The 24,124-nt window shown below is 30.0% G+C and overlaps 1 protein-coding gene across 4 annotated transcripts in view; it reads right to left on the reverse strand.

The window, feature by feature from the left end:
• Window positions 1–24,124, reverse strand: part of Gfrl (Glial cell line-derived neurotrophic family receptor-like) — a 278,745-nt gene that overhangs the window by 112,654 nt on the left and 141,967 nt on the right. For all 4 annotated transcript variants that reach the window (XM_072894686.1, XM_072894685.1, XM_072894687.1 and 1 more), the window contains 2 exons: window positions 12,958–13,128; window positions 10,796–10,940 (listed from right to left, as the gene is read on the reverse strand). In XM_072894686.1, coding sequence (XP_072750787.1) covers window positions 10,796–10,940; window positions 12,958–13,128 — 316 coding nt within the window. The remainder of the gene's footprint in view (window positions 1–10,795; window positions 10,941–12,957; window positions 13,129–24,124) is intronic.

The following is a 24,124-nucleotide window of genomic DNA, read 5'->3' on the forward strand; positions in this document are numbered from 1 at the left end:
AGACCACTTATATAATAATGAAATTATTTCTCTCCTGATACGCCAAGACGACGTGCGACTGTAATCTCTGAGAATATAATGTCGACTTTACATTTTCATCTCGGTTGCGTACGTTGCATACATATGTAAGGAAATCGAAAATACACAGTATATTTTAGAATAAAAATTTCTGGCTATCGCAAAAAGATCAAAGCAAAAATTCAAATTTACTCATTTCGAGATTAAATAACCTGTGATCTTGCTTGTACTTACTATTCCAGCGATAAAATCAAACAATTAATTTAAAACTGTAAAAAAATGATATTATTTTAGATTTTATACTAGCGTTTGTTATTTCCAGAATTGTTCGGTTTTGTATTGAGTAAAAAATCCCATCGCGGTGCTCGATAAACGATTAACGACATCCGACCTTGGCCGGAAATGAAGAGAGACAGTGCTTCAACCCTCAGGTGGTAAACCCATCGTGCCGTCTTCCTCTCGTTCCGCCGGTGTGAAATTGCCGGTGCAATCCACCTGCCACCCACTCCCTTCGCATTTTCTCTATCATGAGATAGAACAGGGAGTGTAAGCGAGAGATTCTGCGCGTAAAAAGCCTTGCCGCGGATCAAAGTAATTTCTTCAAAGCTACGTTTTCCCGCGGGGATCGACGAGGATGGCCTAGTAGGGGCGACGGTAGTTTAGCGGTAAAATACATTTTTGCTTTCAAATTCTTCAAAGTGAGAATGACGGTATAAAAAAAGATAAAAAGATAAATAAAAATTTGGCGGACATACAAGTGTTTGAATTCTTTGTGCGTGTATAGTTTTATTTTTAAAATGACTCGAGGGAGTTGCAGGCGTAGAACTACACTTTAACTACACAATCGACAAGTCGAAAACTGATCGAACAAATTTTTTTTATTTTTATCAAATTTTATATTTTATAATCTCCCATAATCGTATGAAAAAAGAATCAGCCAGTATTACTTCTTTTTTATTTAAATATAAATATATGTAGATTTATAAAGCTTAACAATTAAATTTTAATCTTTAATTGATTTAATGAATAATGTTAACTATTTTTGTAGTACAAATAATGTATAAATTGTAAAATTTAATGAATTTTAGAATAAATTTTCTTAATTTAAAAAATAATTATTTTATTATATAATTTAAGAAATAATTCTTCTTTCAGAGAAAATATAAATATCTTAATATTGCAGTAATAAAAGAACGAAGGTTTTCTTACATTATATACACATGAAATTTACGTTAAATTTACGTATTTCAAAGATAAAAATTCGAGTCAACAAAAGTGAGAATGTATATAGAGCGAGTATATGTAACATTTTTATATGTATTTTTTTTATATAAACTTCATTATAATTGCTACTTTTTTGTAAAAAAAATTCAAGCATTCGATGCAAGTTTGCGTTAGATATTTACTTACTCATTTTACTTCTCACTGAAAATCTTACAGTCTCATTTTTTTTCAAAGAGAGACAACACTAAAAAAATTTTTTAAAACCAGGAAAAATTAGTTGTTATAGCGAGAAATTGTCGTTTCGTTTCATCGACGCCGTGAGCAAGAACAAGAAGATGGAGAATTTTTAATTAACGAACGACGGAAGAAAATAAAACGAGTTCGCGTAGCCGAGATCGGCCAAGTTGCATGCCCCTCGATGAAGAACAAACGCACGCGACGACTTGCCGATCGAGCGAAGTTGAGACTCGACGAAGGGGAAGGCTGTTGACATTTAATTTAAATCGAGCGGGGTGCGAGACGAACTTTGCAATATCGATCGTTGGTTACGACGATGATGAGAGAATGCTTGTTACATTTTTCTGACTTTCATTCTGCCATGAAACTACTATAGAAATTATTTAATATATTGCAACCGCGTTACTGTGGTTTCATCCGTGCTCGGAAGGTGTTGGAGAAATTAATAATTTTGTTTCTCTCTCGCGTGAAGATGAACATGTATGCATATGTGTATGTCTGTGTAACATGACTTTTAAATGTGGTTACAATTATTAAATATAAACAATCCAAAAATATTCTTCTTTTTTAATTATTCGTGAAATAAAATTATCTTTGACACAACAAAATATCATTACCGTATTATACAAACATTTGTTAATAAAAGTTACTTTTTAACATTATATGACATGCATACATCGTATATGTATTGCATATATGTTATAAAAAACTGAATAAAGTTATAATAGTAACTTGACAAAGATTTGTGGAGATAAAATAATATTTATATAAATTTTTGTGAGAAATATAGTTAAGCTGAAAGAGTAAAAAGTTTTAAATTTAGTTAGTGAAAAATATTGATGTGTTTTATAGAATAAAACTGCCTCAATTTAACGTTAATACATTAAAATTATTTAATAACTTCCATTCTGAATAATCTCTGTTTTATCTCGGCTTGCTTACTAAATTTCGTGAATAATTTGTCATTGGCTTTGCGTTTTTGAAAGATCGACACGACGCCGCCGCCGTGACGTATCGATCGATGCAATCCATTCGTTTCGAACGTCAGTTCCTTCGTCAGGGACCGACAGTCTCGCCGACACGTCCGTAATTATCTTCGCTTTCCGATCCTTTGGGAACTTCGTGGCAACCCTAATTAACGCGCTACACAGTTCGGCCATTTCGCGTCATAAATATTTTCAACGAGAGATGCGTTCTGTCACGCTTACGTCCGTTCGTCGCATCAATATGACGAAATTCACGAATCTAATTTGCCCGAACGTAATCACGAAATATCGCGCATTGTCTTTTTTCGCGAATAACGTTTCTGCTTTCATGTTTATTTAAAATCATAATAATTATTTTTCGATATTATTTAAATTAATACACCAATCTTTCTCATATACTTTAGTATTTTATTATTTTTTATTTAAATCTATTTTTATTTTATTTAACGATAATTTTCGTTACATTACAAATTCACATAGTATTGTTACAAATTATTGTTACATTTTCAATACTGATGCTAATAAAATGAGATTAGATTAAAATAATAACAAAACAAAAGATAGATTTTAGAGAAGCACTTATTTAAAAAAATTAATTAACTAGTCAATGAAACAAATGAAAGAAGAGTTCTAACGCATTGAAAATTAGAGTTTTTAAACTTGCAAATTATTTTTATTTAAATAATTTTTTTAGATTTTACTTGTTTACTAGCTTTGATGTATTTTAGATTATGGAAAAAAATGTTTTACAATTTTTTTATACAAATATTAGGATATATTTTATTTAATGGAATTTTATATGTGTTCTAATTTACAAATTAGTTTAATATATTCTGTAATGTATATGTTTATTATTATTATTATTATTATTATTATTATTATTATTATTATTATTATTATTATAAATGTAAATAACTCTCTCTTTGACAAACATAATATTATTTAAATGTCAATAAATGAAATTAGAGAAAAGTTAAAAATACTAATATACAGGGTGTCTAGTAATTGGTGAAAAACCTGTTAATGGCAGATTGTTGAGATCATTTAGAGTCGTTTTTTCCTCAGCGAAAATATCGAGAGACATTTTTTAAAAGTTTCCAATTTTTATCATTATATATCTTTGTATAATTAAGCCTTAAATTAAAATTCTATTAGAATAAACTCTATCTGAAATTAACTGAAAAATGTAGTTTTTGTAATTTTTTAACTTCAAAAAATTTAGTTTGGAAAAAGCGCCTTTTTTCAATCGCTTATAACTCGGAAATTATTGATGCCTTGACATTTTTGCTCAGGAAAAATCGTCTCCAAATGATCTCACAAATCTGCCATTAGTAGGTTTTTCACTAATTACCGCACACCCCGTACACCAAATATCCAAAAATTATAATACAAACGGCAGGCTTTACGATTATTATGATTCAATTTCATTCCGCAATCTATTTCAAGCATCCATTCGAGTTGAGATATCTTAAATCAAAATTGAAACTCATTTACGCACACGAATCATCCTTTTAATAAAGGAAACATTAAGGTTTCTTTTTTTTTTTTTTTTTTAAAGATCATTGTTACTGGAAAAGAGTGTATTGTATTCTCCTCTTTTTTTTTTTTTTTTACGAAAGTGCACGTAAGTATGTGTGATATTCTTTTACTACGACGTCGCGGACGGTCGAAACGCACCGTCGAGAAAGGTTTGTCTTCGTCAAGACGGCCGAAAAGAGCGGAAAAGTGGCAGCTTTTTAGAAAGCACACTCTTTCTGCCTTCGTTTTCGAGACGATTCACTCGTCAAGGAGAAAGATGGTGTATTGCCGCTTGATAAATGAATAACTCGTCAGTGGTGAGAGGAAATTCTACACTGTCGAGCCAATCGGCCTCCCACGAATAATGTAACATGTATTTTGCAACAATGCTGCGAGGAACTACTTCGAACCTTTAAAAAGGTCTCACCAGAGTTTCTTTTACTATTTACAATGATATGAAATTATAACGTAATATAGTTTGTGATAGAATAAAATTACTTTAATTTTTAAGAATGCATGTAAAATATTATAAAATAAAACGTAACAAGTAAAATGCGCGCGAAAAAAATAGAAGTAGACAAAGAAAATTATTTTTCCGCAGACTATCATCACTCGTTCTTGCACACAAGCTCTGTCATTTTAATTATTAACCCGAGATTAATTCCCGACATAACCCGTACAACGCATCCGGCGATGCATCCGACTCTCTCTTTCTCGTTCTCGTTCTCTCACTCACGCAAGAAACTCGACGCAGGGCGGCAAGAAAATTTCCGCCCTCGAGAAGGAAAGACAATTTCCTCCCTGCTTAAGGATCCTCTTTCTTCCGGCCCTCGAAGCACCCTCGCTGCACCCTCTAACGATACTTGTACTGGATGCGACAGAGAAAGGAGAAAAGAGGGAGGAAGATACAGTAGAAAATCCGCACAGTGCGCGCCCGCGGGATCCAAAGTTTCCAACAACATGTAAGTGGGTAGTTAAGCCACATGATAGTGACTCCGACTTCTCAACCCCCTTCCTCTTACATAAAGTAGACCTTCCATCCTTTACGCAACTCATCGTCCTAATTAATATCAATTTCGCTAATCTGTAACGTGAGCGCCATTTCGCTCGGTTCTTCTTACGAAGATACTCGTCGCCGATTACACGACATAAATCGTATTTATTACAGCGTCATCATTCTTAGATGTATTCGCAATCTCCTCTCTTCAACTTCCACTGTGAAATATTAATTATAAACTTGACGATCACTAAAGAAATAAACTTAATATTATAATAAAAATTTGGAGAAAAAAATTATATTAATAATACAAAAGAAAAATTGATGAAATTTTATTTCTAAAAAAGCTTTCTAAAAACTATTTCTAAGACGTTTTATTTCTAAAACAAATCTTCTAATAAGATTTAAAATTTGAAATTTTAATTAAAATTATTTTAATTAAAACTATTGTTTTACAAAATTATATCATTAGAGAAAAGAATAATAAAGTTATATTAATAAAGAAAATAATAAAAAATAATGAAATAATATAATAAAAAATTTCAAGTAATAAAGTTTTAAATAATATAACCAAATAGTAATATAATTTTTGTATTGACGCGAGACTTATGATAACAATTTTATTTAGGTGAATTTTTTTACGTGTCCAATATGTGATATTTTAATTTTAAACAGCAGTATATAAATACGAATCGATATTATGTTAATATCAACTTTAATACGGATCACGTTTTAGTATGAAGTGCTGACTGTAGCGTATGGGTAGCATACATATAGCATGATATTTTAAATGCTAATACGCGGACAATGGGATATCGATACAGAATTTCTATAACCTAATATAATTTGCAATCTCAAATTTTTTATTTCAAAACCATACTTGTTGGATCTAAATTATTGTTATGAAACTCAATAAATAATTATAAATAACTATAATTATAAAATCATATATACTATAATATTCTAATAATTATAATTAATTATTTAATGAATAAAATAAAATAAAATAAAATAATTTCGTTTAATAAATTTATCTAGGTCATAATAAAGAATATATTTATTTTAATTTTCAATTATTTTTTAATAATAATTTTGTTAATAATATTTCAATTCTAATATATTCTATAATTCAAATTAAAAAAGTGTAATGTCGCAATATATTTGTCATCCATAAAATGTTTAAAAACTATAGATGAGTTAAAAATCACATTATTTAGCTAATCGGATAAATTAAAAATTATACTTTTATCGACTTAACCAAGCAGAGTATTCGTTCGTAATTAATTCTTAATAGATTTTATTTGTTATACTGTATTTTATATTTTAGTTTTTCAAGATAATGAAAAGATAAAAATAAAAAAATAATAATTTTTAATTAACTTTTCTTTACAACAGTACAATAATATTTACGAAAAAGAATCAGTTTTGAACAATAATGCGACATTTCTAAGGTGTGCTGTAAATTGTAGTTACTGCTACGATAATTAATCGCATCGTTTGCAGCGTTCATTTTCTTTTAGACGAGCTTGCGACGTTTTCTCGAGAACACCTCTTGCGACGTCACCGACAGAAGTGAAATAGAAGCTTATTGACACGCCAGAAAAAAGGAGGAAGGAGGTAGGATTTTCCACGTCTATACAGAAGCTCGGAGCTTCAATATCGAACTCGTTACATTCTCCACCGATCGACAAGTTCTCAATTCTGCTAATTGAGCCGCCGAATGCAATAAGAGAGTGGAGTGTCTTTCCCTTTTTTTTAACTTATTCCTTCCACGATTTCGAAGATCCTCGGTATTATGTCACCGACAATGACAAGAATGTCATAGAAAGGAATGAAAAGTTGATGAGAAAAGAAGTATAACGTTTTAGATAGATTAATTTGACTTACGAAGAAAAAATAGAAAGAAAATGGTGTGTTTTTTAATAAAAAAAGAAGTATTTAATATATAATAAAAAAGTAGAGCCAATTTATACATCGAATTATGCGAATAATATTTTACAAGAGAAGACCGCTAAGAAAAATAAACAATATCTATTTAATATTGTTAAAGTAAAGACAAATAATTATATAATATCATTTCGTTACCTACTTACTGTGACCTATTTTTCTCGCGATGTTATAATTATTCGATGCGGATTATTAGATACTATTCTCCGCATTAAAAAAGCTAACCATTTTATTTATCTCGCCAGTTTAATTATTAATGCTCACTACCTAGCAGTTGATCGGCTGATCTTTTTAAAAATTGTAAAGACGATAACGAACAGTTTCGACTCACCATCTTGCTCGATCTCGATATCGCAGATTAAAGGAAAATGGGAACAAGGATAAAGACCGATGATCGAGAAACTTCACGAGCGAGGTTTACTTTTATCAGGAAGAACGATGGATTGAATTTCAATGTTATTACGGATAAGGAGAACACTATCGCGCCGAAGAGAGAAGGTAAGAGACCTTTGGAAAATTTTACGGATTTCTTCGGAATTTGCAGAACCATGTTCGTGACACGACTCGCAAAAAATACAATATTATTTTATAGCGTTGCTATTAAAAATTACTATTGATATTTATTAAATATTAATTCTGTGAGCTTTAATCTCTGTAACTATTCGATTATTATTTTTATTGTGAATCTAATTAGTCGGTCAGATACAATTACTTTATAAAAATTAATATAAATCTGCTTTGAGAGAGTTAATGTTATAATTAACCGATAAAGATGTAATATCTACATGTGAGGTGTTTTTCTTATAATCGTCTAGTCACTAATCATAAAGACATAGAGTTCACCACAAAATCGTCCTTCGAGTAGTTCACACGGATTTACAGAGATACGGTATCCTCGAGTAACTCGAGAGGCCACAATTAATGATCCCGTTAATTTAATTAATGTTTACCATAAAAACCGCAGTTACGCTTAGAGTTAGACTTCATCTCGCAGTAAGGAAAAATGAATAATCCTCGAGGTAAGAAATACGAACGAGGTGACCCTGTCTCATGTCAGTTAATTACATGTGATGTACAGTTTTAGTTTTATCTGTGAATATACTAAAAATAAATATATATATATAAATTTCTTAAAAATAGATAATAAAAATTAAATCAGAAAAGTGTTTTTTATAATAATTGTATATGTATTAAGAAAGTTATTTAAATTAAAATAATTTCGATGCGGTTAAACTAGGTCATAATAAAGAATATATTTATAAAATTATTTAAATTAAAATTTAATGACATTGCTTATTTTAATTTCTCAAATAATTTTTGTTTTAATAAAATTTTAATATAATGCTTAGTTGTATTGAACATTAAAAAATGAAATATAAAAAAAATGTTAAATTTTTTTGTAGAAAAATTAATATTCAATAAATTGTGATTTTCGGCAATATCATGTGTGTACACCATAGACAATAAATAATTGTTTATATAATGAGTCAATGCGCATAATTATATCATGTAATGTATTATGCAATATTGCTATCATGAAATATTGCTTGCATGTTTTTACTTTTCATGATTTATTCAGAATTTTTTAATCATTTATACAAAAAAATTATATTCTCATATTATATTCTTATCGCATTTAAATGCGACAAGAATCCAAATATATAATTTACTTCATATATTATATTTACATCATGCAATAAGAGTCAAATAGTCATATTCAGTGCTAACAATGCGATAAAACAAATAAACAAAAAATGTCTTCTCCTTTTATCGAAATCCTGAAATAATTTTAATATTTTTGATAAAATAAGTGTAACACGCTAATCTCATTTCTATCAATTTATATGAATTTATCAAAAGTTTGCTACTTTAGCTTTTCGTGAAACTGGATTGATTAAGTTGACCCATATACGTTCCTTTTCCGTTCACTTCAAGAATCGCGAAGTGAAGAGAACGAAGTGGCAATACAGCGAGCTAATTCATTTCCACGAAGGAAATTATGTGGCGTTGCATGCGATTGCAGTTGCAGCGCGCTCGCCGATTACTTCCGGGAACGTAGTCCGGCGTTTTCCCACGATACTTTCAATCCGGTAATTTTAGCGCCGACGACGCTCCTGTCGCCTCTTTGCGCGATTAATGAGCTAATTTGCACGTGCTATTTTAACGACAATTAGTTTATTGACGTTTCGCGAAGACGAATACACGATTGCTATCGAGAATTGAAGATTTAATACGCAATTTAATTATTTTTTTTTTAATTGATTAAAAGTTAAAAACAGATCTTTTTATATTTGAATTTTATTTCATTCATCGATTATTACACATTATTAGTCTATAAAAAGCGTATAATAAAGTGCTAACTTATTTCATTTTAAATCTTAGTCGAATTAAGAAGTAGATGATATCGACGTTAAAGGAAGAGAAAAAACCATAAGAGAAATATGAAATCGTAATGCGTTGCGAAGAAATTAACTCCAAAACTTTTGCCAGATTATATGTATATATAAAACCAAGATTTTATTCTCCATACATATTCTCGAAATATTTAATTAATCAATTTGTTGAGAACTTTTAATGTTAAATTCCTTCTCCTTAATTTCAATCCCATTGTGTATTAAATTTTCTTTTTAAAAAAAAAGATAAATTTTCTTTCTTATCAAACTGTAATAGAATTTAAATTATCCGCGATGTTTTGTCCAGATCTTTTCAGTGAAAGAAAATTTTCTAAGATTTTCCGATTATCCAGCGATGTGACGATCCGATAAATTATCTTCTATGCTTCGTTTATGGATCTCAACTCATTGTCTAACACATCGTGGCTGATCTCGAAAGTTTGCAAGCTACGGCCTCAACGTTAACTCGACGGAGTTACGATACTAGACTAGAGGGGCTCGTATCTCGGGGTTTAATGGGATCGAGACAAAGTGGCCGCGAAAATTCCGCGGTGAGATAAAACGAGATAGTACGAGGTGTGAGATGCGCAACTTTTAAACTACGCTGGGAAACGTAATTTACTGTCGATGCTACGTAGCGCGACAATCCTCCCACTTTGTTTCTACGAGTTAATTGCATGCAAACAATTAATTAACCGCGCGTCCATCGGCATACTGTTTGTCTTTGCAAGTGCTTCTCCCAAATGGCCTGTTTCTAAATTATTTCTTGTTGTTCTGATTCTACTAATTTTTAACGACAAGTTAAATTTAACAAACTCAAGTGTGAACTTGAGTTAATTTAGTTGCGCGGATTTGAGAAAAGTACAAAAACATGAGAATTTCTACTGGTATTATATTCTTTATATTTTAGAATTGATGTCAATTTGTAAATAAAACGTTAATTTTTTATTTATTGTAACGCAAAGCTAATTTTTAATGTAGGACAGTTTCATCATGTGTTATGTACATTGTAATAAATTTGCCGCATAATCATAAAAATCCAACTCCCTCACAAACCGACAATTTCTCGTATCATTTTGTTACGACAACATAAAATGAAATATTCCATTTATATTTGTTTGCAATGTGTGAAAATTTATACTAAATATATATAAATATGTGACATCACCAAGTTATTATACAGTATATTAATACAGAAAATGAATAAAAGAAAATAAATTAATTTATGACTCGCTTAGAGGGTCGAGATTCTCAATTAAATCCTCCCTTGTATATTCTCTCCATTTCAAAGTAAATACTCATACCATTTTATTACAGTAATGCAAAATTTAATTTTTCGATTATATTCAGTCAAACGCGCGAGCGTGTGCAGTTTTACTTTACCTCCACAATGTTACGATGTAACGAACAATAACGCCGCGTTAGAATTATAAATGGAAAACAAACATTAATAACAAACTTGTTGGCTTACTTACCGACTCTCCATTCTACACTGGTTTTCTTGAATTTTACAGTTGTTCTTGAAATCTTTAAGAATCTGACTGCAAGGCTTCCCACGTATACAAACGCTGAGTGCATGATTGCACGTTGGCAATGCGTCCACTGGATATGGATCCTTGTCTGCAAATATATTTATTTGAAGAATTAAACAAACGATTCCTCGAGATGCGTTCGTCCAAGATTGATGTTCAATAAATGAAAATGATAATAAATAAATCAAGGCTTGACACAAAAATTATCCAATTCAATGACTAGAGTTTGTTAATTTTAACAAAGCAACAATTCTCCTCTGTATAAAACTACAAAATTTGCTAAAAAAATATTTTCTTCAAGACCATTACTTTCTTCAAATTACTTTTACTCTTCCCATTTGACGAGTCTCGCATTGTTTGTCGCAAATTTAATTGCAGAGTCAAGATGGCTTATCTATGCACGTTTTCTTTTTATAATTTCTAAAATCATGTAAATAAAAAGAAGCAAAATTAAAGTCATGTTGAGCCCCTAGAATTCGGACGTAGATTTCACTTCTCTTTTATATACAGGACTCTAATAAGTTCACAAGGTCGCCGTTGCATTCCTTCCTAAGCCCGCCATTCATCAAGAAAGTAAAGAAATTAACCGACCATTCTCTTATCTTTATACTTTCTTATCTCTTTTTATTGTCGAAATATTCTACTCTATTTGCAGCCCGTCAAATCGAATATAATCAATCATTGATAAATTTGATTTTCCTCTCATGCTCGATTTACGTCGCCATTTTTCGCGGTTTATTTCACTAACGTTTATAATTTACATCAGAAATCGAAAAGTTTTCGTAGAGAAATATGTAGTTCATTTTTTAGTTTTACGTATTTAGGATTTTTAGTTTTACGTAGAGAAATATATGCAGTCTAGTAATATATACACTCTACAAAACTAAAGCAAATTCGAGAAAGCTGCACTTTTCCGTTTCTAGGACATATAACGAAGTTTCTTCAAATCTTTACAAACTTTTATAGCCGTACTTGTATGTGAAATTGTTCCGACTTTTTTAAAATTTTTCGAAATGGCAAACCATTAGGAATGTAAAGTTTTAAAAAATCTACCGCTTGTGTGATTTCGTATTACTTGACACATAATAACATACATACGTACAATTTAGTCTGTGGTTCATGAGCCAAATTTTTTTTTTTTTTTTTGTGACCTGCTTCCCGTTTCCGCTTCTTTTTTTCGAGGCATGGGAGTAAATTTAATCTCATTAAGTGCCGAAGCTTCCTGGTTTCGTAGTCGACTTCGACTACGCTGCGGGGTTTCCATTATCCGCTCCCGTATGACCGGCTTTCGGATAAATGTAATTAAGCCGCGATCCGGAGTGGCCTAATTGCGCAACTTATTACCTCGTCGAATTGTACTCACTCCTCTTTGCCGCAGTTTAGCCGAGTTATAGTTAGTCATCGATCTACGTAATTAAATGATCTGTGTAAGCTGAATAATAGAATGTATTCTAGCGTCTGTTCTAATTGACTTAATCGTTGAATATTAGTGGTATTAGTTAAAATCACATTTGATAAAATTGACTAGCTTTGAATAAGAGTACACGCTTACTATAAAGAATTTTCTCAAACATAATGATTTTTCTTGGGACGAAAGACAGGGAAATGAAAAAAAGCAACATATAAAAAAAAAAAAAAATAGAGTGAGCAAAAAAGTGCCTAATAAAAGAATAATCTATGAATTAATCTTTGAAAAACTTACCGAACAAAAAAATCTCGAGAAAATCAACAATAAAGTCGATAGAAGTAAAACTATGTAGAACTCATAAAGTCCAAAAAAGATTTCATCTTTAAAAAAAATGAGTGACATTTATTATCAACATTTTGCAGTTGTATGACAAAATATGCAATTTTTTTATAATATTGTTCGTGACTGATTTTTTGCTCCGGAATCAATATAATATACTTTTAAAAAACATTATAATCGAAATTTGCGACAAGCCTCAATTAGAAAATAATTTCAAGTGTTCACAAAAGAAACAATACTTCAATGTCAATCTTGATCATCATCGCAATATAAACAATTAAATCAACAATATACATATACATGTAACTGATTTGAGACTCCTCGTTTTGCCATTTATCGCAGATATGCAGATTCTCACCTTTCCATTCCACATAGTCGCACGGATGGTCAAACAGGAAGTTCTGGAAGCTGTTGCAGTCCGGATCGACATGCGGCTCCCTGCAGAGGCACGTCGGTCGGAAGTAAGTGAAAGCCTGTAGAGTGCGCAGAGCCGCTTGACACTTAGTCACCGTCACCGTCGAGCAAGCCACTGTAACCGCGAAATTATTATTAAAGCGACGCAGCAATGTTTCGGCCGGGTGTGACAAATTGCACGTGCGAATTTTATCACGCGATAACGGCCATCCTGCACGAATTGGCGTGACAGCGTAACGTATAAGCTTCATATGACTCTAATGGTGTGCTAAATATAAGTCGTGGTAATGCTAGAATTTATGCGCAAAGTATTTTATCTGCCGAGAGAGGTTTATATACTCTACACTTATCCTCCCAAATTGATATGTATGCACGGGATGATTTTAAATCGCGAACGCAAAAAAAAAAAAAAAAAAAAATACAATACGCGATAACGTATTCTCGCATGAATATTATTTTTAAGAGACTTTGTCCTGCAGAGATTGTTGTAAAATGCGATGACACGAGATCTCTCCGCAGAACGATTAATTTTTCTATCGATAGCTGTTCTCGTTCGCTTCCCATTTCCATGTTGATCCGATCATTTTCGTTGGCAACAATTCAAAATCATGAAGCGTACAAATAATTCGGCGTAAATTGTTTTACCATTTTGAAATAAAACTAACAAATAACATATAACGAAAACAGATCAAATTTATGAGCAATTATAAAAAAAAAGAAATAAATTACGGAAAAAACAAATATTAAAAATATTTTGTAATATTTTTATAAAAACATGTTATATTACTTAAGCATAATAATTATAAATTATAACGTATTGTGTATAGAAGATGTTAAGCTATGGGGAATATATAAATACGATATGGAAATTTCGGATTATGTCGAAAGTCTGTTACATGTTGTTAGATTCAAAATAATGATGAAATCCGGACAAAAGTAATTATGCAATGCTTGAATAGATTTATCAACAATATAGTGTCACGTAACAATAATAATTATTTGCTATGGTTATCGTTACACGTTCATGCATTAATCATGCCGCAACTATATGATAACATTAATATATGCGAATATTACACGACGTTTACGATGTGATTTACTTAATTTATTTATCGCACTATCGATTGAGAAAAGTGTGTTAATAAAAAAATCTCAACTTTACAAATTTATTATTTATTAGTTTTTTTCTTTATATGTATTTTCTTTCAGTATCTAAAAGCTTAGTTTTTCACTTACACTCACAATTATTCAATAAATATTTGCCATTTGTTAGTTATGATTGTGATAAAGACTGAGTGAACATATTCAAACGAATTATTATAAGATTACAAAAAAAGTTTCACAAAAATCTGGACATAAATAACAAAAATGATTTAAAACAGTCTATTTAACAATTCAAATATTAATATTTTTAATATAGGTATTATGCGATACGTTTTCTTCTGTTTTTTCATTATATCTCCAAAAGATTTAGGTGGCTTTTTTAAAAGGCTTCCAAGCATTGAGTAACTCAGGTACTTCGGTACTCTCGCGATGCACGTATTCACTATTATGAATCCCTAAAGAAAAGTGTATTCAATGATTACTAATATATGATATGCATATCATCCTCTCCCTTCCTTTTTTCCACATTCAATAATTTTTATAAAGTATTATATTTTTCGGCGCGACTAAAATAACGTACTAATCTTTATTTTTAAAATCGACTTAGCTTTATTCAAGATTCCAGCTTAATTAGTACAACGTTGTTCGGAAAAAAAAAACGGAAGTGAGAGGGCGCCTTAATTGCTATCCCAAGACACCGTAAGTTTCGTAATAACTGAGCGGTGCCAGACTATAAGTAATGAATCCAGATGTCGGCGTTACCGTCGACGTCGTCGTCGTCGTTGCCGAATGTCAGACAGAAAAATGACGGAGCAGCAGTGCGAAAGTTTCAATTTCATTCTTATCACCTGCCGCTTCTTCGTCCCCTCTATTATATTCATTCTGCCTTTTCCAATGCTCAACCCCAACCCGGACCCAATCCCGTCCTTGTACTTACGTTTCTTCATTAAATACGAAGCCGGGCACTTAAAACGGAACATCTCCGGTAGTTTGCGAGTCAGAAGGAAAAGTTTTTGCAAGAAGTTTCAGGGGCTAATATTGTGACAGGGGGTAATCTCTTATTGGGTCAACTGTTTCGAGCCTTTTTAAAAAGTAATATTAATTTGCATCAGTCTCCCACAAATGAGACTGATTGCGTGATTTCCAAAGCGACGGTTAAAGTGGGAAGTAGAAAAATTTTACAGAAAAAAAAGAGAGAAAATCACTAACTAATTAATACTTTAAGGTTGTACATAAGTTAATAGAATTTTTTATCCTGATACATCAATTGAATTAAAAAAATATAATTTAAAAAACATTTATAAAAAAATTTTTATAAATAATATAAGTCAAATATTGTAAGCTTTAATAAAAAATGATAAAATATAATATTTTATTAATAATATATATTATATATTAACATATCAATTAAATTGCAATATATGTTAAAATTAAGAATAATTTTTGACATAAAAAAATATCTATAAAGACTGATGAAATAAGAAAAAATGCAACTAAATATCACAATTGTAAAAGTTATGTAATTTTTATTACTTCTAATAAAAAAAAAATGCAAAGAAATATTTGTTCAATATTAATATTTTTATTTTCAATTAATTAACATCCATTAATAGTTTAATATAATAATTTTCATTTAAGTTTCAATATATTTTTTTTATCTTTCTCTCTTTTTATTTCTCTCTTTATTTCCCTTTCTTTTGTTCATTCTCTAGTTTCCTACACAAGTTAATTTATTAATTATTTATGACAATCATGTCAAACCGAAATATTGTATAAACTTTTCTTTGGAAAATATTAATATTAAAATTTAACCGAAATAAAAGTGGCATCAGTAAAGGCAAAATTATTAATGTTTAAAAAAACATGTTTTTTCTATATAGCTGCAAATAGAAACGTAAATGTGTCACTTCAGGTTTTATTAAAATAATAATTACACCGCATTGACAATTTTATCTTAAACATTCAATATAATACACTGAAAAAACTGAAGTTTAAATAAAGAATACCGTAATATAGGTAAATGGATTATGTTACGTAAATAGCAATAAACAAAAAAATCATAACACAGTTCAGTATTCGTATCGTTTCCAACAAATAATTTATTAAACTGTTAAAAAATTGAGAAAAATAATCATTTATTGTATTATATTTGAGTGGCTCAGATGCTAAGTGGTATAAGTCTAAAAAACAAAAGTTTGAAAACTAAAAAGACTTTAACATTTACCACGAATTATACGTAAAGATGGTTTGTAACTATGCAATCTGTTTGATCTTTGAAAGCAGACAAATTCAGTATAGTTGTGATAGACTTGTAATTAAAATGTGCTAATAACGAAATTGAGTTTGAATGGACTTTTATCACTAATTGTAAGACATCTCTCTCTCTCTCTCTCTCTCTCTCTCTTTTTCTCTCTGATTGTGAGCCACTCATATATTAATAAATAAATAAATATATATATATATATATATAAATTTAAAAATAAAATATCAATATTTAAAGAAGTTAATATAGCAAAAATATTGAAAACATTAAACTGTGTAAGTGTTTGTGTGCAAACTGTAAAAAGATATTACATGTTAACAAATTATCAAAAACAATAATTGACAATTAGATGCTGCTTTCATTTTTTTAATAATTGTTAATGCTATTAAAAAATTCAATTTCCATTATTTACGAATATTCTTTGATTTTCACAAAGATATATTTTTTAACACGAATGTATATTATACACGCATACACAGACAGATATAGGGAAAAAGTCGGAACGAGATAAATGAACCATCGGACAGAAAAGTCCGAAAACAGACTTTTCATTCTCGTGCAGCGAAAGCGAGAAAATATGTGCAAAAGTAGTTTTGAATTCGCGCTTGAGTATCACTTGCAGGCACATACATACATCTGTCTCTGACGTGTTCGTGTTTTCGAACAGCTGTAATAATTGCACCAAATTTTATCGCAATTTATTACATCATATATTATATATAATAATTTTTAATCTATTTTTTATTAAATAACAAGACAAAAGTTATCTATTTTAAAAACGATTTTGCAAAATTTACTTTACTAATATAGTGTTTTTAACTAATACTAAAAAGTAACTCATATATAATAAGAATAATTAAGTATATTTTATAAGCAAACATATATATGTAGGTATAAGAAAACATTTGTCGTGCACAAAAATTTGCAAATATTAATTTTAATATGCGTAACAATTTTCTAATTATTATATAAAATATTATCTTTCCCCAAAAATTTATAATAATTTTGTATTAATTACAATTTAATAAATATCTATTTTAAAACTAATTTGTTCTTTCAAAAATTATTATGTAACATTAAAAAATTATCATGTTTATGTACTACTAAAGTTTGTTTTTTTGTGATATATTTCTCTCTACACAATTTTTATGTAAATTTACGTTTTAAGTCTTTGTTTCTCTCGTATGAGACAAATTATGTACATGTATCTTTTTTAAAATTATATCTCTAAATATTTGTTAATTAATTTTTCTTGATCGTAGGTTATGTAGATACAACTTTGTGATACGCAACAAGAGTTAAAAACTGAAACAAAAATTTCTTGCTCTGAGCAAATGTTGAAAATAAATAAGACTGGACTCGTCCTGTGCCGCTTTTAATTATCGGGATGTGTATCCGTGAACATTCTGAGGTGATGAACGGCGGCCGCGGCTCCATAAAAAGCGCGAGCGTTCCAGAATCGTTCTACCGTGAGCCATAATTCATGGATAAGAAAAAACAGTATCGGAAAAAAGTGTGTCAGAGAAAGAGAGAAAGAGAGAGAACAGTTGGGAAAAGTTGTAGTCTCCGCGCCGAAACTGACGATGCGTATTCTCTTTTCGCGGGCACGCGCTATCTTCCTCCCGCACCGGCACCACCATTGTGTGCTCGAGGGTTGTGCATGCCGCTTTGGTATAACAACGTACATTGTACTTCCGAACAATGCTATCCTTCTGTCAGCCCATACAACCACCCTCCCTCCAACCCCGCCGTTTCCCGCCTTATCGTGCGACGGGGCTCCCTTTTTTTTGAGCCAGGCTTTTTGGGAGAATAAACGACACCACGATTGACAGTTAAGGAGGGTGCGAATAGCTCGTGTCATTTCAAACAAGTACCATAAAATCGAAAATTGATGAGCTAACCTTGAAGATTACTTATTTATTTTTTTAAGAAATTGGTTTCATAATTCAATGCAATTTTTAATTACGACAATTTATTCCTCGTAAATTGGAAATTGGAAATTCGGAATCCTTAGAGCAAATGTAAAGATAGAGCGAAACTGTATCGGATATTTTAATTATTGCAATCTTAATAATTCGACCTTTATTAGATGTGCAATGAGCTAACAAAATTACTTGAATGTAAAATAATGAATTAAGAAAAATGCGCCAGAGAGGAAGGAAAAATGGTTGTTTCTTCAGCATTAGCGATGCTAAACGACGACGAGTAGCAGCTGCTCACTCAAAAACTCGCTCAGCCTGATGATGCCGGATTTCAAAGTCCACTCAGAACGCGGGGCCCTTTAACTCTGGCGAAAGTACTGGGTCAAGAATTTTTCTCAACCATACGGTAATGGCCGCCACATTACTCACTCCTAGTGAAAAGTTTTACCGGCTAGGTGGCACGCATCATTCAAAAATTTTTATAATCTTTCACGCTAAAATATAGAATTATTTTATTTTTATGTTTTCTCAGAAATAAAATATCATCAACATATTGTTATATTTATATCAATATTTTTATACAATAAAAACATAATATATAATTTATTACGATAAATAATAGAGTATGCTATAAAGAAACGCGCAAGAATAAAAGTTGGATAAAACAAAAAAATGAATAAAAAACGTATGGCATGTATAAAATATGCATAAAAAAGTTTCAGTCCTTTCCAAGTTCTGCCGTTCTCTCCATATTGGATTATTATTTTTTTATGTTGAAAGCGTAAATGGAATGAGCGGTCTGCTACCCCTCGTATCTAAATTGAAGATTTGTCCATCACCTTTTGCTCTGGCAATTACTCCCGGTTTCTATCTTCAAAGGAAATTACACTATAAGCTCTCTTTCCGAAATATACAATTAAGCGCGGCGACCTGATTGTATCTTGATATTGAAATTATCGACAAAATTTTTGGAGAGTCTCATAAATTGAAATCTATTTTTTTTCTCATATTTGTGAAAATAAATATAAATATAAATATATGTAACATCCAGAAAAGAAGATTGCATTATGCAACACAACTCAATTAAGAAACTAATAAATATTTATTTTAATATATATTATACATAATGTAGGTATCATAAAATTCTATTAATAATAAATATTTATATTAAATATTTATATTATCAATATAATCATACTAACTAATATTATTAATATGAATTGTCCTGAGCTCCAATTGGTTTGTTTCAATATTTCACTTTGATAATTAAATTCTATATTGTATTACTCATATATGCATCACGATTTTTTAAATTATCTCAACATATGTAATATTGCCATTTTTTTCAGTAAATATGGAAATAGAGAAAACAGCCGAAAGGACAGCTCATTTATTAATAATTAATATCTATCTAAATTATTGCTCTGTATGCAAACATTTCTTTAATCAAACTACTAAATTGCTATGTAATTAAACCGTTATTAAAATTGATCAATCAAACAATTTTGTCATTTTTTTTATTAAGCTATATATATATTAATAACATATATTGATCTGTAACAGATATTTTATACCGTCGATCGATTAATTGATATCGAGATATAATATCGTGGATTATTTATGTTTATAATTCAGATCTGGATGTAAATTAATGTACATATACGATTATGCCGAGATGAGCTCACCTTCTCGCATCACGTTCGACGACCTGATTAAAGATAAAATCGATCTCGTTCTCTGGAGGTATTCACATTCCAGTTATTATTAGATTACAGTTCGATAACAGTTGGCAAACCAATCACAATCATCGATAATTCAGTGATCTCGAAACAATACGCTTGATCCAGAAACAATACGCAGAGAAAAATCTTTTATGTCTTTTATCAAGTCTCGTGAAAGCACGATAATTGAGAAACTGTAGCCACACAAATATCTGAAAAATTTTAATTGGTTCAGCTCGCACAAAATTTCGTTAATTCTCATTGGAAATGCAATTGTTAAGCAATTAAAAAATAGAATATTGATAAATTCTAATATCTGTTTTTTTTTGTAATTAAAGTAGAGCTATACTAAATAATGTTTTACTTTACAAATAACAATACAAAAGATAATAAAATTAATCTTTTTGTTTCTGATAGGTTTTTAATTCTTTTCACACATACACGATGCAATAGCAACGATGCAATTAACCAACTTACGTAACGTCGACACCGATATACTTCTATGTAATTATTGACTGTACGCTCAAGTTAGAGAAACAATTCATCTTATTTGTTGCAATCAGAGAAACATTTTTTCATAATATAATCTTTTTCGATATTCTCAACGGTATGTGAGGTAATATGAGTGGTTTTATTTATGATCTGGCGCTTATATTCAGGCCGTATTGCCTCCGCGGTCTGAAATATTACCGCTGCGTCGAATATATTCTGCAATAACTACTCGCTGGCCATGGCAACGATGCAACAAGCGTCCTTTCTGTTCCGTTTGTAAATAAGTGAGAGGCAAATATTAAGCGACGCCGTGCGTCGCATTTTACTTGTATATTTATTAATGCAATCCTGGTTGGTATTTTAATGCTAAAAAATAGGGTTTGCACAGGTTCGGCGGTAGACTTTTCCCACGAGCGAAATATAGCAGATATTTCATAAAGCTTATGTAAATAAAAAAAAAATATTTTGTGCTTCATTTCACTACTTGATGCTGTTCATGCAAAAATTTAAATGGAGATTTAATTACAAATATTTAGCATTATTAATTAATGAGCTAAGTTAAATCATTATCATGTAATTAGATAGAAATTATTTTAATATCTTTATTTAGTTAGATTTTAATTTTATCTATTAATAAATGAAAGAAAAAAATAAAAAGATCATAAACATAGATTTCTAACAAAATTGTTAAATAAAACAGATTAAGTTCAACACACACTTTGTTATTATAAAATTATCTTTACTATAAAAAAAAAAAAGCTTTATATTCGATTCTTTTAAGCTTCAATCAAAATGTTAATTGTTTCAATCACGCATTTTTCTTAATCAAATAATAAATTAAATTTAATAAATTTGTGAATAATTAATTACAAGATTAATAATTAAATTTTCAAACTTAAAATTGCTGACTTTATATAAATCAGAATGCGGAAACTGTATGCATTTTTTCGCATTTTAAATAGAGGAAAAGATGTTGTATATTTTAAAAAATCAGTTTATATGCAAATCTGGACAATGTTTGCGATTCTAAATTTGCTATTGCAGAAACCTCAAAAATTTATAATGTGATCTTTTTTAAATATCTATATATTTCTGTTAAAAAATCACGCCTCGCTATTTTTTAAATGCGATAAAATATTTAATAAAGAATAATTATTTAAAAAGTTTAAACAGAAAAAGAAGAAAAAAAATTTTTATTGTAGATTTATTGAAATTGTAATAATATTTTTATATTTTCAAATATCATTTCATATTTATTTTATTTCATATTTTATTTCACATTTCAATATTTGCGATCTCGACATATTTTACATAAGATCTTCTTGAATTACAAATATATTTTTAATATTTACATTTTACATTCTATTGTCGGTCTGTTTTACAAGAAAATGTTTTCGCGAAAAATTTTCCACGAATATTTTGTATCGCCGCTTTTTTTTGGGAATCGTACATCTGTTCGCGAATATACCCACAAAGTGGCAAAATTTCATGGTAAAATGCGATCAGCCGTGTACGGTTGGCCGCAAGTCAGCGACAGTGACTCCGGTACGGGTTCTGGCATGCTGTGTGTCTCGCTGGCACTTGCAACGACGAGCGCGCAGTCCAAGAAGAGCGATACGACCTCCACTTTAGAGTCAGACCGAAATCTCCTGAGTGGTCCAAACGCGCCTTTGGACCCGCTCGAACTGTGCGCTTGACAGCCCGCGGCGGCTAACCGGCTGCTGCCTTGGCAGAACCGGTGGAATGGATAGTAGTCGGTCCGGGGATTTCCGACTCTGTACAAGTGTCAATGTGTACACATTCTACCGGCAAAGCCCCTTTCTGCACAATCCTGCCGCCTTATACAAGCCGAGACGTCGTCTATTCCCCAAAGCTCTCTTTGGATTTATTCACGCGACACTGCGAAAAATTTTTCCAACTAACGGGTTATTATGAAAAATTACGTAACTTTTTTACTCGGCAGAGATACACACATAATATATTTATCAATGAGAAAATCAGCGGTCTAGTTTATGCAGTCTATAAATGTCTGGGATATAAAAATCTAGGAAACGTTATACAATCAGAATTTTTCAAGTTCATGTAATATTATAAAAAGTTATAATAAAATATCAATTTATTATTTCCTACAGTTTAAAATTTATAAGCTATCCATCAGCTAAATTGATAATAAAATTCAAAATTATTTTGAATAAGTAATTAAAGTATGTACAAATTAATATTATAAGATATATTATATGCCTGTGTATGTATGTGTATAACATATATGTATACATAAGTTTATAATTTAAAAATCTAATAATTAATTAATTATATTTAAAAGAAACATTCCAACGCAATATTTAATAAAATAAAACGTACTTGCAAATAAAAATACTCTTTGTCTACGTTTGATCTTTCTTCAATATCTCTTTATTATCAGCGGTATCTGTTACATTATGTGTAACATCTCAAGTCCCCATCGTGTTGTTAAATAAATAAGTTAATGCAACTTCATCAAGTCGTACATAACTTTTGCGAAACATTAGCCGCGAATTTTCTCCCCAATTTTGCATAGAATTTACAACTTTCCTAAAGCATCCCGCAGGATTCTAGTATAAATGTAGGACCAAAAATGCACCGTTGCAATCTGTTCATCATATCAGGCAAAACAAGCCCACTGGCTGAAAAAGCGCAATGTCATTTCGGGCCAGTTTTTTTAGAGCAAGCCGGATTTTTTTACATGTTCGTAAAACCCGGTATTGTTTTTTGTACTTTTATTGGCTATTAGAAAACATGCAACAGATTTTTTTAACTAGATTTTTTAATACTGTTGGCTTTTCGTGACGGACTGGTGCAATATGGCTTACAAACGATCAATGTATATTGTTTAGTACATATATAATAAAAAGCAGAAAACAAAACATTGTTTTTACTCAAATATTGTAGCAAATTTTTAAGTAATTGACACTAATTGTTAAATATTTTATTAAATTTCAATTATCAAAGATATTATCATTTGCGCGTGAGTATAATTTAATTATTATATATTTCTATAACAATTTCAAATTAAATAACCAATAATATTTAATAATTCACTATGTAATTGTTTTTTATCTAGTCACATAAAACGTAATTTAATAATATACATATATATAAAATCGGCATATCATTTCATGAAAACTTCTTTCTGTAATTCTTTTAGTTCTTGATAATTTTTAAATTAATAATTTTAGCTTTAAAACTAATAAAATGCATCACAGAACAAACTGAAATAATTAGATTACAAATTTCTCCTTATCTGCGAAATTGTTCTTATTATTTTTTGCTAGATCTAAAAAAATATAGATTTACGTCAGTTCTAAGAATATATTACTTAAAAAAAAACAAAATAATTAGAATAAATTAAAATAGTCTCTCGAGCAAACGCAAACATGTACGAATCTATAAATAAAACTCTTTGACCAATTTTTTTAAATAATACTATATATTCTACAATAATTTTCGTATAAATATAAAGCATATTCAGGCATAATTTCTACAGAGTTTTATAACCAAAAGCACTATTTTAAAATTTAAATTTTTTTGTCCAAAAATATATAATTCTAATTGTAAATTTATTCATGCATT

Source organism: Anoplolepis gracilipes, chromosome 6 (genome assembly GCF_047496725.1).
Source record: "Anoplolepis gracilipes chromosome 6, ASM4749672v1, whole genome shotgun sequence".
Classification (NCBI taxonomy): Eukaryota; Metazoa; Arthropoda; class Insecta; order Hymenoptera; family Formicidae; genus Anoplolepis; species Anoplolepis gracilipes.